At 45.9% G+C, this 19885-nt stretch overlaps 1 protein-coding gene across 1 annotated transcript in view; it reads right to left on the reverse strand.

The window, feature by feature from the left end:
• RBM11 (RNA binding motif protein 11) overlaps positions 1–19885 on the reverse strand; it is a 196095-nt gene that overhangs the window by 104711 nt on the left and 71499 nt on the right. Inside the window, exon 3 of the mRNA XM_086933265.1 lies at positions 14875–14953. Coding sequence (XP_086789391.1) covers positions 14875–14953 — 79 coding nt within the window. The remainder of the gene's footprint in view (positions 1–14874; positions 14954–19885) is intronic.

Genomic DNA, 19885 nt, shown 5'->3' on the forward strand with positions numbered 1-19885 from the left:
ATCAGTCTGTCCCTGGCCCAGTGCATCATGGGAACAGGGCAGACTAAACTACCAAGCCAATTCTTCACCAGAAAGGAGACAAGCTACCGGGGACCGGTTTCTAGCATTTCAGTCTTCTTCGGCCCGGCTTGCTTGAATCCTGATGGAGCAGTGAGAAAGGGACTCATGTCTGAGTATACCCTGCCACACCTATAGTGGCCAAAAACGATTTAGAAAAGGGGGTGGTGATGAACAGAGTGTCTGAATTAAACAGACCACTCTTACCCAGTCCAAAGATCAGGGCTTGATCCATCACCGTTATTTATCTCACTGCCCCATCCCAGCTCAGAACCTGGCTATATGCAAATCAGTCTGTCCCTGGCCCAGTGCATCATGGGAACAGGGCAGACTAAACTACCAAGCCAATTCTTCACCAGAAAGGAGACAAGCTACCGGGGACCGGTTTCTGGCATTTCAGCCTTCTTCGGCCCGGCTTGCTTGAATCCTGATGGAGCAGAGAGAAAGGGACTCATGTCTGAGTATACCCTGCCACACCCATAGTGGCCAAAAACGATTTAGAAAAGGGGGTGGTGATGAACAGAGTGTCTGAATTAAACAGACCACTCTTACCCAGTCCAAAGATCAGGGCTTGATCCAGCACCGTTATTTATCTCACTGCCCCATCCCAGCTCAGAACCTGGCTATATGCAAATCAGTCTGTCCCTGGCCCAGTGCATCATGGGAACAGGGCAGACTAAACTACCAAGCCAATTCTTCACCAGAAAGGAGACAAGCTACCGGGGACCGGTTTCTGGCATTTCAGCCTTCTTCGGCCCGGCTTGCTTGAATCCTGATGGAGCAGTGAGAAAGGGACTCATGTCTGAGTATACCCTGCCACACCTATAGTGGCCAAAAACGATTTAGAAAAGGGGGTGGTGATGAACAGAGTGTCTGAATTAAACAGACCACTCTTACCCAGTCCAAAGATCAGGGCTTGATCCATCACCGTTATTTATCTCACTGCCCCATCCCAGCTCAGAACCTGGCTATATGCAAATCAGTCTGTCCCTGGCCCAGTGCATCATGGGAACAGGGCAGACTAAACTACCAAGCCAATTCTTCACCAGAAAGGAGACAAGCTGCCGGGGACCGGTTTCTGGCATTTCAGCCTTCTTCGGCCCGGCTTGCTTGAATCCTGATGGAGCAGTGAGAAAGGGACTCATGTCTGAGTATACCCTGCCACACCTATAGTGGCCAAAAACGATTTAGAAAAGGGGGTGGTGATGAACAGAGTGTCTGAATTAAACAGACCACTCTTACCCAGTCCAAAGATCAGGGCTTGATCCATCACCGTTATTTATCTCACTGCCCCATCCCAGCTCAGAACCTGGCTATATGCAAATCAGTCTGTCCCTGGCCCAGTGCATCATGGGAACAGGGCAGACTAAACTACCAAGCCAATTCTTCACCAGAAAGGAGACAAGCTACCGGGGACCGGTTTCTGGCATTTCAGCCTTCTTCGGCCCGGCTTGCTTGAATCCTGATGGAGCAGTGAGAAAGGGAGTCATGTCTGAGTATACCCTGCCACACCTATAGTGGCCAAAAACGATTTAGAAAAGGGGGTGGTGATGAACAGAGTGTCTGAATTAAACAATAGACCTTTGAAATATAGAGACTATGTTTAGTGTATCTTTGTTATGGAAAAGGGGGATGTGTTACATCCTGTCTTTCCTTTTCTTATCTCTATATTTCAAAGGTCTATTGGTAACCCGCACATCACGTTTGATCCTTGAGGCGATGGTGTCTTGATTACCCTGCCCTGAAATATCAGAACACGGTAAATTCTTAGCACAGGCACCATGAGCAGCATGGTTACATTTTGCAATTCTTTTAGTGTTCCATAACTTACCATCCTGAGTAATAACAGAATTAGAGAACACTTTTTTTACTTGTATAGGTCTACCAAACTTAGAGGAACCTTTAGTCATTAAACCAGGTTTCTTAATTCGCACCCAATCCCCTACAACAAAATCATGCATTTTGACATTCCATTTTTTGTTGTACCAACACATGGTCTTGTTCTGTTTCTCTTCGACTCTTTTAGCCGTATCATGTACACATTCCCTAGTTGATAATTTGTCTTGACATTTATCCATAAGCCACCATGGACAAATTTTGGAGGCTGGATCTCTACCCTTCAATAATTTGAAAGGACTAATTCCAGTCGTGGAATGAGGCGTAATTCGATAAACCCACAACCTCTCTCTCAACTCACTCAACCATTCTCCACGTGTATTAATGACATCAGCAACATAAGATTTCAACACCCTATTGAACCTTTCTACTTGACCATTTTCATGCGGTTCATACAAAGATGTACATTTGTGCACAATACCATGTCCCTTCAGAAAGTTTTCCATCTCTAATGATTTCAACTGGACACCATTGTCCGTTACAAGAATAGAAGGGCAGCCTTCTCGAGCAAAAATCTCCTTGAAAAACAAAATAACAGCATTAGTGGTGGCAGAGGGAACAAACTTCACCTCTGGCCACTTTGAATGGAAATCAATTAACACCAATGCAAAACGTGAATTCTCTGGTAAGTTCTTGAAAGGTCCCGCAATGTCGAAAGCTAATTTTTTCCAAGGCACCTCTGGCCATTTTGTCACCTTTAAAGGTGGAACATTAGTTCTAAGCATCTTTTCACTAGATATACACTCAGTACATTCCCTTAAAGTTCTGTCAATGAACGCATCCATTCCTGGCCACCAAAAAAAGGTCCTTATCAATCTCTTCATGGACGATATACCTGGGTGTGTCTTGTGAGCCAATTTGAGAATCATGTCATGTATACCCTGCGGTGGAACACATTTGCCAGCTTTAAACAAAAAATCATTCTCCATTTCCAACTCATCTGCAACCTTAGCAAAAGGCAATAACTCCTCCATAATCACATTTTTCTTGGGCCAACCCTCCATCACAAATTTTTTGAGGGTGCTCCACTTATCGTCTTCACTAATGCACTTATTCCACATCTCCTCAGTAATCTCTTGAAACTGATCACCCAATACATCAGTAATAGATACAGAAAAATCAAACTCTCTAATGACATCAACACCATCTTGTTTACATGGAAGTCGAGAAAGAAAATCCGCGGTGACATTTTTTTTTCCTGGGACATATTCCGTACTGAAATTATACTCCTGTAACTTGGATGACAATCTTGCAATTCTGGCAGTCGAATTCCATCCACCACCAGTAGATAGAATATTAACTAACGGCTTATGATCCGTTCGCAGAATAAATCTACAGCCCCAGACATACAAACGAAAATGTTCAACAGCCCACACACATGCAAGAAGCTCCCTCTCGATCACTGCATACCTCCTTTCACAGTCATTTAGTGTGCGAGAAGCAAAGGCTACGTTCCACTCCTCTTTTCCTTCTCTCTGTGACAGAACACCCCCTAGTCCATATAGACTCGCATCTACAGTTATAACACATTCTTTCTTCATCCTGAAAGGTTTCAACGTGGGGGCATTGACAATATCCCTTTTTATTAACTCAAAAGCCTCCTGTTGTTCCTTAGACCAGACATACATCACATTCTGTCTCAACAAACTTCGCAGCGGTTCCATTTTGGTAGCAAAACCTTGCACAAATTTGCTATAGTATTCACACATTCCTGTGAATGACAGTAATTGATCTCTATTAACAGGTGATGGTGCTTTGAGTATGGCATCAACATTATTTTTCTTGGGAATAATTCCATCTCCAGATAAGGTATGTCCTAGATATTCAACTGAACGTTGGAACAGTTTACATTTGTGGGCTTTTAAGGTAAGACCATGATCTTCTAACCTTTTGCAAACTTCATAGAGATGTCCTACATGGTCATTTTCATTCCTTGAAAAAATCAGAATATCGTCCTGAAAGCACTTAACGTATTCATCTAAATCTCTGAAAATCATAAACATGACTCTTTGGAAAACTGACGCGGCTGACGCCAGCCCAAAAGGCATTCTAGTGTATTGATATAAACCAAATGGTGTAATAAATGCTGTCAGTTTCTTAGATTCCTCTTTAAGTTCAATCTGATGGTACGCTGAACGCAAATCTAACGTTGAAAATATTTTTGCACCTTCAAACATTGATACTACTTCGTTGATATTGGGTAAAGGGTGACAGTCTATGACAATATTAGCATTTAGGGCCCTGAGGTCTACACACACTCTTAATTTTTGATCAGGCTTGCGGACTAAAACTATGGGGGAAACCCACTCCGCTGACTCAATAGTTTCAATTATTCCCTCATCTGACAATTCTTTTAACATGTCTTTTAGTTCTTGTCTCACACTAATAGGTACACCCCTTATTTTTTGTTTCACCGGTATAGCATTGTCTTTTAAAACGATCTTGTGTGAGAAACTCTTTAACCTCCCCAATTTGTCACAAAAAACATTTTTAAAAGAGTTGACAAGTTTTTGTTCTTCACCATCAATCTTAAAATTATCTTCCACTGTGGCTACTTCGTTATAAAGTGCATCATCACATAACATAACTGGTTCCTTAGCTCTTGGATTAAGTATAATACCTAGCTTATATTGGTCACGCCAACCCAGGACATTAACACCTTTTTTTGCAATGTAAAGCTTTATGTCAGCAGATCTGTGCTTAAAATGTATGGACACTTCAAAATAACCTTCAACTTCGATATGGTGTCCTTCAAAACTAACAGCCATAATGTCTGGTTGTTCTAACTTACTAATACTAAGATGGTCACTTAACTTTTCAAACAAATACTGTTCTGTCATAATAGTCCATGGTGATCCTGAGTCTACCATTAAGGATAACTTAACTTGACATACAATGAAATCAGCATTTGGTGATTTTTTAATGTGCGCCGGAACCATATCAATTATTGAGACAACAAAACCCTTGTCTATCATGTCTGTTACCTGTAATGAATCTTGTGAATTGCTATTGTGAGTGGTTTCATTACAAGTGAGAACAGAAACTGCTCCCTTAGAGGGTGTGGTATTTCGTTTGACGTCTTTGCAAACACTGGTGAAATGTCCCATTCTACCACAATTTCTACATTCCTTATTGAGAGCAGGACATCCAGGGAAGGAAGCCAAATGTGATCTATTTCCACATCTATAACACACAGACGTACTACCAAAAGTTCCCTGAAAATTTCTATTGAAACCTCCTCTGTAATTTTGTTGAAAACGTGAAGGTTGAGGACGTTGATAGGTTTGTTGCATATGATTATCGTTCCTGAGTTTAACATTGCATATTTCCTCTTCTGTAGCTTTCTTACTAGCATTATCTTTAACAACCTCCATCCATTTCTCAGATTGTTCTAAAGCTTTAGCTTCTGAAATGGCCTCAGCTAACGTGGGATTACCCAACACCCACAATCTCTCCTGTATTTTTTTATTTTTAACATGCACTATGATTTGATCTCTGATCATTTCATCTGTTAACATCCCAAAATTACAATGTATAGATAGTGATCTCAAACCTGTAAGGAAATCATCAAAGTTTTCATCAGACTTTTGTTCTCTTGTATAAAATTTAAATCGATTAAGGGCAATGCTGGTGACAGGTTTAAATCTTTTCTCTATACGTAATAAGGCTTCGTTATACACATTTAAATTGTCACCACTACCATCGTTTTGTACTGTAACTTGAGGTAAAGACCTAAAGATAACCTGACCTTCTGATCCTAAACAATGAAGGAAAATACTTTTCTTCCTTTCTGCTCCCATGCGTTCCCCATCAATTGCCTTCATATATGTAATAAACTCCTCCTTCCATCTTACCCATGGCATAGGAGGGTCACCCTTAGTTTGTAGAAATTTCGCTGGGGGGTCGAACTGCATACTTAAATGTAATAATAGATAATAAAACAATTTGTAAAAGCAGCTAAAGTACTTCAATTAACAATATCAGATAAAATGAAGCATTATAAATAGGCTGTAAGAAAACGATATATGAAAAATAAAAAAATAAAAGAAAAATCCTGTTCCTATGTAATAAGCTAAAATAAGTTAAAATGTGAATGAAATATTAGTTAGTAATCTTGCCGTGTGAAAATCTGTGTCCAAAATATTCGAAATAACAGTAAATTGTGCCTCGTAGTCGGAGCTCCGTGTAATGTTGGTTTCTGTATCCTAGGCAACACAAAATGGCCGCCGACGTTATGACGCGCTGCGCATATGCGTGACGACGCGTTGTTATGAAGACGATGAAATAACTCGCGTAGGAAAGCGTGCGAGGTAATGTCTTGTAAACAACTCGTATCCTTGGTAACGGATCACAAGAAGACTCGAGGAGAACAGCTGCTTGCGAGCGATGGCAGCGCTGCTCGTGCAGGAATTGAATGATGCAGATGGCGGTGACCGTTCAAAAATATACGAAAGGTACAAAATTAAGTAGTTAGCGGTGGGAAAGTCACAGGAACACGGGGTTTGAAGGAGTGCGCAGATAATAGTTTCAAAGAAACACGATGTAGTCAAAACGTTGTCTTTTTCTTCAGGAAGACAGGACGAGCACAGGAATAGTAAAAATAGGTGAAATCCAGGGTAATCCACAACAATAATAAAATAATACAGCCGCAGGTGCTATTAAAGCGCATATGATAAGTTTTGTAACTTAAAAGCTGCCGCTGGTGCAATCAGAGCACATTTAGAAGAAAGTTTTTTTTTTTAAAATAGACACTCTGTACCTGTGCTGGTGAGATGACAGGAGTGTAGAATGTTTTTTTCCCTCGTCGCCAAAATATGTTGAAATCAATCAGGAAGCATTTGTAGAAAATGAGTAGGTTTAATGTCCAGCACAGCATCAGCAAGTACACAGATCAAAATCCAAGGTACAACTGCTTCATTACACTTAAACCTTCTAGAATACAGGTGAGGTTGGAATCATAACATAACATGCAGGGAAGACATCAGTAGAACAGAGTGATGTCATACAAGCATAAATAAATAATTAATAAGAAAAGGAAAGACAGGATGTAACAGGGTGGTGATGAACAGAGTGTCTGAATTAAACAGACCACTCTTACCCAGTCCAAAGATCAGGGCTTGATCCATCACCGTTATTTATCTCACTGCCCCATCCCAGCTCAGAACCTGGCTATATGCAAATCAGTCTGTCCCTGGCCCAGTGCATCATGGGAACAGGGCAGACTAAACTACCAAGCCAATTCTTCACCAGAAAGGAGACAAGCTACCGGGGACCGGTTTCTGGCATTTCAGCCTTCTTCGGCCCGGCTTGCTTGAATCCTGATGGAGCAGTGAGAAAGGGACTCATGTCTGAGTATACCCTGCCACACCTATAGTGGCCAAAAACGATTTAGAAAAGGGGGTGGTGATGAACAGAGTGTCTGAATTAAACAGACCACTCTTACCCAGTCCAAAGATCAGGGCTTGATCCATCACCGTTATTTATCTCACTGCCCCATCCCAGCTCAGAACCTGGCTATATGCAAATCAGTCTGTCCCTGGCCCAGTGCATCATGGGAACAGGGCAGACTAAACTACCAAGCCAATTCTTCACCAGAAAGGAGACAAGCTACCGGGGACCGGTTTCTGGCATTTCAGCCTTCTTCGGCCCGGCTTGCTTGAATCCTGATGGAGCAGTGAGAAAGGGACTCATGTCTGAGTATACCCTGCCACACCTATAGTGGCCAAAAACGATTTAGAAAAGGGGGTGGTGATGAACAGAGTGTCTGAATTAAACAGACCACTCTTACCCAGTCCAAAGATCAGGGCTTGATCCATCACCGTTATTTATCTCACTGCCCCATCCCAGCTCAGAACCTGGCTATATGCAAATCAGTCTGTCCCTGGCCCAGTGCATCATGGGAACAGGGCAGACTAAACTACCAAGCCAATTCTTCACCAGAAAGGAGACAAGCTACCGGGGACCGGTTTCTGGCATTTCAGCCTTCTTCGGCCCGGCTTGCTTGAATCCTGATGGAGCAGTGAGAAAGGGACTCATGTCTGAGTATACCCTGCCACACCTATAGTGGCCAAAAACGATTTAGAAAAGGGGGTGGTGATGAACAGAGTGTCTGAATTAAACAGACCACTCTTACCCAGTAGTTTGGTTTGCCCTGTTCCCATCATGCACTGGGACAGGAACAGACTAATTTGCATACAGCCAGGTTCTGAAACTGGGATGGTGCAGTGAGCTAAAAAACGGTGTTGGATCTAGCCCTGATCTCTTGACTGGGTGAGAGCTTTCTGCTTAATTCAGAGACTCTGTCCCTCACCACCCCTTGTTGTAAATATTTTTGTCCACCCTAAGCGTGGAAGGGTATTCTCAGATGTGAGACCCTTGCTCATTGCACCATCAGGATTCAAGCAAACCGGGCCGAAGACGGCTGTAATGCCAGAAACCGGTCCCCGGGAGCTTGTTTCCTTCCCAGTGTAAGAATTGGCTTTTGTAGTTTGGTTTGCCCTGTTCCCATCATGCACTGGGACAGGAACAGACTAATTTGCATACAGCCAGGTTCTGAAACTGGGATGGTGCAGTGAGCTAAAAAACGGTGTTGGATCTAGCCCTGATCTCTTGACTGGGTGAGAGCTTTCTGCTTAATTCAGAGACTCTGTCCCTCACCACCCCTTGTTGTAAATATTTTTGTCCACCCTAAGCGTGGAAGGGTATTCTCAGATGTGAGACCCTTGCTCATTGCACCATCAGGATTCAAGCAAACCGGGCCGAAGACAGCTGTAATGCCAGAAACCGGTCCCCGGGAGCTTGTTTCCTTCCCAGTGTAAGAATTGGCTTTTGTAGTTTGGTTTGCCCTGTTCCCATCATGCACTGGGACAGGAACAGACTAATTTGCATACAGCCAGGTTCTGAAACTGGGATGGTGCAGTGAGCTAAAAAACGGTGTTGGATCTAGCCCTGATCTCTTGACTGGGTGAGAGCTTTCTGCTTAATTCAGAGACTCTGTCCCTCACCACCCCTTGTAAATATTTTTGTCCACCCTAAGCGTGGAAGGGTATTCTCAGATGTGAGACCCTTGCTCATTGCACCATCAGGATTCAAGCAAACCGGGCCGAAGACGGCTGTAATGCCAGAAACCGGTCCCCGGGAGCTTGTTTCCTTCCCAGTGTAAGAATTGGCTTTTGTAGTTTGGTTTGCCCTGTTCCCATCATGCACTGGGACAGGAACAGACTAATTTGCATACAGCCAGGTTCTGAAACTGGGATGGTGCAGTGAGCTAAAAAACGGTGTTGGATCTAGCCCTGATCTCTTGACTGGGTGAGAGCTTTCTGCTTAATTCAGAGACTCTGTCCCTCACCACCCCTTGTTGTAAATATTGAATACGTCCCCGGCCGCCTCACGTATGAGTGGCCCACGACCCATACCACTCTCTCTCTAGACGGTGATCCATGACCGCTGGTCTCCTGGTACTGGGTCGACTGCGAATTCCGCCCCGCGTGACAGGCTCGCGAAACTGTAATTAAAACAAAAGACAAGAAGCGTGAGTGCATGTCAATTGATCTTTACAACATGTGCAATCGCACATATCTTTTGAAGCAATTCGAGGACCATCGTCCCAACTGTTTCACTTCATCCGCACTCTGACCCCTGGCTGTAGCCTCAGTAGCAGCCCCTATCCTAAAGGAGTGGGTCCCAAAATCGCACGGGTCCATGCCCGCAGCAGCGATTGTCAGTGCTAGCACCCTCTGGAACTGAAACCTCGTCAGTGGGGTGCCATCCTTGTGGCTCAGCAAACTTCCCCCCCCCCATGTAGCCGCCCTTAGTGCCAAGTATTCCTCTATACACTTTATCGGGCACGTGGGGACCCTCGCGCGCGCTGCATGACAACACTATTTCCCATAGCCCCTTGGTCGGTCTTGGACCTGGCTATCGCGACCACCATCGAATCACCCCTCATTTGGACGTGATCCCTGCACAAGCCTCCCTCAACGTCTTTCTTATTCCTTGCGACCAGTTCGCTCACCCGCATAGCCCCATGGAACGCTAATGCGAAAGCTGCCCGGAACAGAACTGCTTCGAAATGGCAGGAGCATGTCTCGTCTAGTTTCGCTACAAGTAGAGACAGCCTATCTAAGCCAATCGGGCGCCTTGCGTCTTGCTTGCGACCCTCGAGGCGCTGCTAGCCGTGAAGGGCTTTCTTCACTAAAAAGGAACCCGTTGGGTCTTTTATGCCATGCACCCGCGCCATGAATGAAATGGCCGCCCTATGCCTATTGGCCGTTGCCGCTGATCGGCCTTCTCTGTGCAGTGCTACCAGGAACCCCAGGAAGGATTCCTCCTGACCCCAGTTCCGATTCCCTGTCGGACCCAAAAACGTGCAATAGGAACGAAACGCTCCTTCGTATGCAGTCCTTGTCCTGGGGGCTAAGCTTGCTGCCACGAGGTCTTGTAATCCGGGGCACCGATTAGCCAAAGTGCTTCGGGGAATGGTGCCGCCGCTAGGTCCGCTGTAGGTAAATAACCCCTGAACGCCTGCATATGTGAACGAGAGAGTGCATCAGCCGCATGATTCAGTACACCCGGCACATGTTTCGCCCTGAACTGTACATTCAGTCTCATGCAAAGCAGCACAACTTCTTTCAACAATCTCAAGATCCATTTGCAGCGTGCTGCCTGTTGGTTAATGCATTCGACAACAATCATATTATCTGACCAAAACACCACTGAGCGGTCCCTGAAATCGTCTGGCCATGCCATCAGAGCAACCCAAATGGGGAATAGCTCCAGGAACCCAATGTTACCTGTGAGACCGCTGGAGTGCCACCACGTCGGCCATGTTTGCGCCGACCATCGATTACCAAAGATGGCGCCAAATCCCACACTCCCCGCTGAGTCAGTCCACAGACCTAGTTCATCTGAAGACGCTGGCGGCTTGTTCCACACGACTCGACCGTTGAAGTCCGCCAGAAATGCCAACCAAATGCGCATATCCTGGCGAACCTCTGCAGACAGTCTCGTACGGTGGTGTCCTTCTTTGAGACCAACCATAGCTTGTGCAATAGAGCGTGAGAAGGGGCAGGCCATTGGTATCACTCTCAAGGCAAAGTTAAGCTGGCCCACTGTTTGTTGCAACTGGTGCAGGGTCACTTTCTCCTTACCCAGGCATAGCTTCAAGGAAGCCCTAAACTTGGCCACCTTTGCCATCGGCAAACGGAAACATCCCTCCACAGAATCGAGCTCAATTCCCAGAAACTCCAGTGAAGTAGATGGTCCAACCGTCTTACCTGGTGCCAATGGGACTCCAAACTCCCTCATGAGGATGCAGAAGTCGTGCAGCGCCTGCGCACATTTCGTATCGCCGGCTGCTCCCAAGAACAGGAAGTCATCAAGATAGTGCACAACATGCCTATGCCCTGTGGCCTCGGTGAATGCCCATTCTAAAAAACAACTGAACATTTCAAAATAGGCACAAGAAATGGAGCAACCCATAGGCATGCATTTATCCATGTAATAACTCCCTTGGAATGCAAAACCTAGCAGACGCTGATCCTGCGGGTGTACCGGGAGCAACCGGAACGCCGACTCGATATCAGATTTCGCCATCAGCGCCCCGGGGCCCAGGCGATTCAGCATGGCCACGGCCTCATCGAACGATGCGTACCGCACCGAACAAGCTTCTGGGTTAATGGCCTCGTTCACCGAGGAACCCCTTGGAGCAGACAGGTTATGAATAAGCCTAAACTCCCCTGGGTCTTTCTTCGGGACAACCCCTAACGGGGAACAGATGAATTCCGCCACCGGCGGGCGATGAAAAGGCCCTGCCTCTCGCCCTAAGCCGACTTCTTTCGCAATTTTCTTCTCTACCACACTTGGGTTGTGTTGCACCGATAACTGGTTTTTACAAAAGGAGTCCCCTCGAAAATCCCCCGCCGGGATGTGGAAGCCGTGTAAGAATCCCTTCCTCAACACCCCAGCGGAGACATGATCAGGGTATTTGTTCAACCAAGGAGTCATAGCCATGAGATCAACGTGTGTAGGCAATTGGTCACAACGTTCTACCTTATTCCTGCTTGGACCCTCCTTTTCCTCCTGTCCCGCTATTCTTTGATCTACATGAACTCTCCGGGTGTGAGGAATTCCCACAGCCCGCACACACATGCTTGAACCTACATGTTCCTTGCGGTCTGTTACAGTTGCCTCGATTGAAGCCCCAACAGACCCCCCGCTTGCCGTCATTCCCGCCGTTTTTCTGCTGGTGATCCCCACCGGCGCCCGCTCGAAAGGGCACCGCGGGCTTTTGGCGGACGACCCCCGACCCACTCCCGCCCGGCGAGGATGTACCTGTCGCCCCTGGCAGGAGCTGCTTGTGCCATGACACCGAGTCGAGGAAGTCCCATGTCAGAGAAGCATCATATTCTTTTGCTTTTCGGAATTTCATGTCATAACCTTTCCATTCCTCTCCCTCGTACATTGCATAAAAATCCATAATACGATTTTGATAGCAAGACAGTTCAGTTAACACCTCGGGTTTACGTTCCCCCATAACTGCAGTAAATATAGAAAAGGCCTTAACCCAATTTGTTACCGTCTCATCCACCCTGAATTCCGCCATCTTGGCGCGCCACACGCTCGGGTGCCACAAATATTTCTGGGTTTTAGCATATTCCATCTCGCGATGGTCAGTTAATAATGAAAACATATTGACATATTTGTCTCCCCATATTAACTCTTTTGTGGCCATAGGGATGTGCTGTGCCACCTTTTCCCGCCTTGAGGGTAATGAACCCTCCCCCACCATTGGCAAAGTGAGCTTACCCGGTTCGGTCGTTGTTCCCGCCGTTTTCTCGTGACCAACTGCAGGTCCCACTGGTGCCACCTGTGGGGAAACAAGAGGAACATTCGCCTTTGCGGCCTCTCTCGACTGCCGCAATTGCTGGATTAGTAGCTTGGCCTCTTCGGCCGTGTCTCCAGGTGCCACTGCCCCTCCTGCCTTTCTACTGAGCCATGCAGCCAACTGGGTGGCCAATTCGGGAGGCATTTCCTCATCGTTAGCGGGGGTAATCACTACCGGGATCGGCTGACCCGCATCTGGGATTGGTACCGGGTTGTCTGCCGGTGCGATAGGGGCGGTTAAGGGTACCTCTGGGACCGGACCCTCCCCTGAAACCGCCCTCTTCTTGACCCGCTTCCCTCTACCCTCGGGGACGATTCCAGGCAAGGCCGGGCCTATTACCTTCTTAGGGTTACCGGGATTGCTCAGTGCAGCTAGTTATTTCTTGACCTCCGCCAAACCTCGACCGATCGATTGGACTTGTCCGAGTTTCCGGTCCATGCAAGCCATCCGGTTCGACAACAGGCGTAGCACCTTATCCGTCTCGGAACCCTTTTCTGCTTTCTTGCCAGCCATGGTTTCGAGTATCCGCTCCTAGTCGATCAACGAGGTCCTGAACTCTTCGAACTCCAAATAACTGAAAGAGAAACCACAAGATTACAAGTTCTCAAAATTGCTGCTTGTTCCGTCGAGGGCTCACGAGCAACGAGTGGGTGCAGCCTTCAGAGCACAGGAACAAGAGGACGCTTCTTCGGATTCCCGCTCTATTTATTCTTCTGCGGGAGGGCGTGTACCCTCCTCCGGTACGCCTACTGGGCGTGGTCATCGGTGTAGGTGTCTAGACAACCCCTCTTGGGCGGGAAAAGGCGCGCCCCGGCTACGCCGCTTCGGGCATACCAGCCGAGACACGCCCCCCGCCCAAAATGGTTTTCCGGGAGGATCGGGGCACCCAACCATACGTTCGGGGGGACCGAGTGGTCGCCCCTTTCCATTCTCTTCATTCATCAATGGGGAAGAGCCCTTTTGAACTATTTAAAAGAAGATCTAACACCATTTTATGACCCAGATGGTTGGATTGGAACAAAGGTGTCAACAAGTTTAATGAGACTGAAGAAAGAACAGATCGGGTGATAGGGATTCAAAAACAATTAAAGAGAAATTTTGAGGTGAAGAAAAACATCAAAATTATAGCTACTGTTGGCCATGTAAAGTGTTCAATGTTTGCAAAAGCTCAAAACGTTATCAAGTTATTCAGGAATACGCTGAAGACAGCAGATGGAAGGATCTGGGACTAAAGTGGAGTTGAGTTTCTAGATTCTCAGAAGAATGAAACTTATATGACAGATGTGAGATGTCATCAGAAGGCAGGAATGAACCCTCCCATAACCAATGATTTAAACAGTGAATCAAAGAAAACAATATTGGAAAAGGATACCTTTAAGACTATGTTACAAATTAATAGGAAATTAGTCACATGCATTTGTTCTGTTTGGTTATGAGATAGGAATATTCTGTATATAAATTACTGGTTCAAGTTGGTATATAATATGTGCATTTAGTTTAAACATGTATTAGCTTCAAGTTATTAAAAAGAGAGGAGTCTGATGCTATAACTTCTCTGTTCTGAAAGGGAACAGTATGGATGAGAATGTATAGCTTGGAATGTGTACAGCGTTCATTTTAGCAGTTGCACTGAGGCAGTTGATGGGTGAGGTGTTCACTGATAAACCTGTTACTTACTGCAACGTTTGGCTCATCCTGGAGTTCTATTTCTTGTATTCCACAATAAACTTAAGAGTACTAAAATACACAAACTTATCACTAATAACAAATCATCCCTTCCCAGAAATATTTATACTTTTCAAACAGGCGATATAGTTTAATCTCTGTCGATATCAAATACTTCTGTTTGTACATATGAACTATGTATGAATGAGTGTCCAGAATTCAATCAATATGAAGGAATCAACTAACAAGTGCTATTCAACTGAAAGGTAAAGTCAGTAGGACATTTTTGGGTGGTAATTTAATAGCATGGTTCTTAAAAATAGTTTCAAGCTGAATTGTATAGAAAGGCTAGCCTCGAAGTTAACATATACCTGTAGATGGAAGGGTCTTGGCTTGTGCTGTTCCCTATACCCTGGTAAGGACTAGTCTGGTCTGTCAAGTGTGAGCTTCCTGAAAACAAAAATAAAAAAATATTGTTAAGGTTAGTCTTCACTTTCCGTTTTTGCTTATGTTAATGTATTCTACCACAATGATGAGCACAAGCACTAATATGAATCGCAAAATGGCATTTAAAAACACTCTACAACATGTGAACAGCCCATATATTATACAAAATCTGAGATGGAAACTTTGTAACTATGGCTAGCCTGATTAGTTCACAGGTATTTTTTTTAACTTCAAAAACCTTGGGCCTGTTTGAGGAATCTACAAGAAATATCCCAAAAACATATTTAGCTGCTAGAGTGTGAGTTTAATAAGGGGATGTTGTTGGAGAACATGGCGCCCGCGTGTTGAGCGGCAGCGCGTGCCCTCGGCAGACCCCTCCACCTTTCTCCCCTGCTCGATGCTGCCTCTCTAAACAGATGATGCGCGAGGAAAACAGTGCTTAATTAAGCATACCTTGCTGTGCTCCAGTCTGCCCGCGGATGTGCTTCAGGGGAATGGGTCAGGTTCCCGCTCCCGCTCACAGACTCTCCCTGCCGCAGCATTGGCAGTGTGCAGCCGTGGTGCTGAGAAGTTGCCCAGAGCGGCGGCCCGCGGTCTCCTCCGGGGGGGGTGCTGGAGGCATTAGTGCAAGCGGCGAGGACCGAGGCAAGGCTGCGGGAGCACTGGGTATATGCGCCTTCTTCCCCATAGCGGCTGCTTCCCCGGCTCCTTCTGCTTCTGCAGCGTTTCCGGCGGCGGCGGAGGAGTGTGCTACCGTCGGCGTTGAAGCCAGTCAGGAGGAGACAGATGGAGAGGCTGGAGAGGCTGGAGACTCCGTGAGTAACGGCGAGTGTGGGCCAGGTCGGGTTGAGTCTGAAACAGGAGACGGGTGCATGCCAAATAAGATTAAGAGCCCAAATTTGAATAGAGGAAAGAAAATTGCCAAAAGTAAATCAAAATGAGTAAGGGGTAGGGGCAGTAAGAGTAGCCATTGTCCCCAAGCTTCACTGATAGAGTGTGGTAGCGAAAGGGGGCTTCTGTAAGGGGGGCAGGAGCTGTAGCTGAGTCAGCTGCGGTAGTTGAGAAGAGCAGCTTAAGGCAGACGCCCCAGGAGATGTGGGGGTGTTACTGTCACTGAGTCGAATAGGCTTCAAAGAGCAGCTGCTAAGAAGGGACAAGGAGATATTCAATCATCTCGCATTACTCCCTCCCTGCGCTCATTTTTCAAAGTACTGCCCCAGGTTTTGAATATTCATCAATCCCATCAAAGTAACCCCTCTGTTCAAGCAAACCTCTCTGGGCACTTAGATTCAAGCAGGCAGTTTATCATGAATAAAGCCTCTCATATGTCAGCTTCACCTCTGGCCCGCACGGGCTCTCCCGTAGACAAGGCAGATAAGTCAGAAAGCACAGTCCAGATGGCGGAGGCAGTTGGGTCAGTTGAGGTAGTCGAGTCAGCCGAGGTAGCCAGCCTTCAGTATGCACAGGATTTTCAGGCTCCTGATACCATAGTACCCCCGGATGTAGCTGCGACCCCGGTACCTGTTTTGATTGAGTTATGTGAGTCAGGTGAGGTTCCAATGTTAGAAATCCCTGTACCTCCAGAAGCTGGTGGTTCTGGGGGGTGGGGGTGGCGGGGGGGTCTGTTCCTCGATTGAGACGTTGCTAACCTCCTTGAAGGCAGACATAAGGCAGGGATTTATGGTTTCCGCAGAGAACCAAACCGAGATTAGGGCTGCATATGATGTCCTGGAAAGGAAAGTAGATCGCCTGAATGAAAGGACAGAGTCCCTTGAAGGATCTGTGGAGGAGCTGAAGGCAAATTTAGGATCTGCTGAATTAAAAAACCAATCTCTGAGAAGAGAAGGGGATGCGATTCGGGAGAGGGTGGAGTCCTTGGAGAACTATTCTAGGAGAAACAACCTCCGACTCCTGAAGATTCCTGAGGGGAAAGAGAGGAGTAATATCAAGTCTTTCATTGTGGGCCTAGTAAAGAACACACTAAATTTGGAGGAGACGCTGGACACCCTGGAGAAAGACATCCAAAGGATTCATAGGGACGCATTTTGTCTAAAGCCTGGCAAGGCTAAGCCCAGAAAAATCCTGGTCAACTTTCTTACCTACGCACTTAAGGAAAAAATCCTAAACTTGGCCCTAAAAGATAAGACGCTAAAAGGCCCGCTCAGATCTATCAAAGACCACCTTGGATCGGCAGCGGGAACTAGGGCAAAGGATGGAAAAATTCAGAGCCTTGGGTGCGACAGTGCAGATGAGGTTTCCTGCCTTCTTGCAAGTTATGTATAATAACAAGATGTATAATCTTAAATTTCCTCTTGAGGCTGACGAGATGTTGGAATCGTTAAGGGATCTTACACGGGGGGGGGGCAGGAAACCCTTAGGGGATACGAGCTGACACTCCCTGCTAGTGAGTGAGGTAAAAGAAGAATTAACAGTATAGTCCCCAGTGTTTAAAGAATAAAAGGTTGTACTAAGTGTTAAGAGTAGAAAAATAAAAAAAAGGAAATAATTATAATATTTGGAATAAAAAAAGATAAAGAAAAGAAAAAAAAATGAATTAAAAACTAAAATAAGAAAGTAGGGGGATGGTAAAAGGGCATTGATGGGACACAGGGGGGGAAATCAATTGGAATCATCTAAGCACAACTTGCGACTCAGTTTGGCAGTAGAGGGGGAAGAGGAGGAAGGGGAGGGGGCTAGAGGATGCAAAACTGGCGATACATCAGTCCAGTGTAAGTTGGGTGGGGTTTTCCCGGGGGGGGGGGTGTCACACAGGGTGGTAGGGGTAAAAAGGAAAAAAATCCACATGGGTCTGAGCCCTCGTAATATTCTAAACTAAATAGATTTGTGCACCGACTGGGGGTTGAGTTACCAAGGCCAGATACCTTTAATGTTATGCGCTAAAAAGAATAAAAAAAAAAAAGATAACAGAGCCTCAGGGAATCTGGATGGGGCAGTGAAGGGGGTTGTTACAGAATGACGCAGATAACATTTTTATCCTGGAATGTCAATGGCCTGCGCACTAGGGGTAGAAGAGTAAAAAAAATTCAATATTTGAGGGACTACCCGGCACAGGTCATAGTCATACAGGAGTCACACCTCCTTAAATCTGAAACAGTAGAGATTTTAAGAAAAGAAAAATTGATAGACATTTTTTTGGGTACAGACCAATCAGCACATATCAGAGGGGTCCTTTGGATTTTTAAGAAGCAGGCCAAAGCACAAATCGTGGAGTATAGGGAAGACAAGAGCGGTAGGTGGCTCCTGTTAAGGGTTGTGCTGGATGGCCTTCCATATACCCTGGTTGGGTACTACGGCCCAAACCAGGATGATCCCTCCTATATGAATACTATACGCGACCACTTAGTAGCCTTTCACGACCCCGTAATCTGGGCTGGTGATTTTAATATCGTGCTGAACCCAAAATTGGATGAATCTGCTAACTCTAGAGCCTGCGTCCTTTCTAAATCTAGGCAAGGCCTTCTAACAATAATGACTCAACTAGGCCTCGCAGATATTTGGAGGGAAAGGGCAGGGGCTAAGCTGGGGGTTTCTTTCAGAAACTTCAAATATAAACATCTGTCAAGGATCGACTTTGCTCTATTCAGCTATAGTCTTAAAGACTTACTGATGGACATTACCTATCTCCCCTCACATCTTTTCGATCATTCAGCCATTTCATTTACTCTAAAATCAGGCCACTAACAAACTGGTCTTTTGATCGTACCATCTTACTAGAGGAGAATGAAGCCATCTTTCTCCGATCAGAGACCCAGCATTTTTTGGAGGCCAATTTAGATACAGCTGATGTTCCCACTGTGTGGGATGCATTGAAAGCTTTTTGTAGGGGTTGCATTACAAGTCGATCGTCGTACAGAAGAAAGAAGTTTAGGGAAAGTATTGAGAATTGGAGGTTGAAATGAAAGGTATTGAAAACAAATTGGGCGCACATATTGGCTCGGGTGCGGATCAAGAAAGACTTGGTTTACTAAAATCTCAACAAAAAAATCTATTACAGGCAAGGGTTGCTAGGAGGTGGGAGGCAAGCAAAAACTCTCATTTCGAGTTTGGGGAGGCGGCTGGTAAAATCCTCACCTGGAAAACCAAAGCCGACCAAGCTCGAAATTATATTAGGGAGATTAGGGTGGAGGGGGAAGCAGCTCCTCGGCTCACAAAATCGGAAATAGGATGTACGTTCCAGGACTTTTTTCAGGCCATTTACAAAGAGGATGCGTGTGAGGATAAGGTAGCGAGAGATGCCTGGCTAGAATCAATTTCCACTCCAAAGCTTTCACCGGAGCAAAGCAAGACTTTGGATGGAGAGATCTCTGCGGAAGAGATTAGCAGGGTAATAGGGCAAGTGAAGCGGGAGAAGGCGGCCGGCCCCGACGGTCTACCCGGGGAACGTTACCGGGCCCTTAGTGTTGAGATCGCCCCAGGCTTGGCTACTGTCTTTAATAGCATTCTCTTGGGGGGAAAGGATCCTCCAAAGTCTGGGAACGACGCTACGGTGGTCCTAATTCCTAAGCCAGAGAAAGATCTGAAAGAATGTGGGTCATTTCGCCCAATTTCGCTCCTAAACAGCGATTATAAAATCTTCACTGCTATTATGGCTGCTAGGTTGGGGGGTTGGCAAGCTCGATTATACATGAAGGTCAAAAGGGCTTTATTAAAGGCAGACACCTAGCAGACCACACGCAAGATCTAGTAGGGGCTATCAATATCGCTACTACTTTCTCTCTCCCTCTGGCCGCCCTTACGCTGGACGCGACGAAGGCCTTTGATAGGTTCAATTGGGCCTATTTGGCCGCGGTCATGAGGAAATTTAACTTGCCTGATAATTTCTGCTGCATGATATCGCTTATATACAAAGCTCCGACTGCTAGGCTTTCTGTAAATAACTCCTTGACAGAGTGTGAAGTAATACTCCAAATCCAT

Source organism: Lissotriton vulgaris, chromosome 8, assembly GCF_964263255.1.
Source record: "Lissotriton vulgaris chromosome 8, aLisVul1.2, whole genome shotgun sequence".
Classification (NCBI taxonomy): Eukaryota; Metazoa; Chordata; class Amphibia; order Caudata; family Salamandridae; genus Lissotriton; species Lissotriton vulgaris.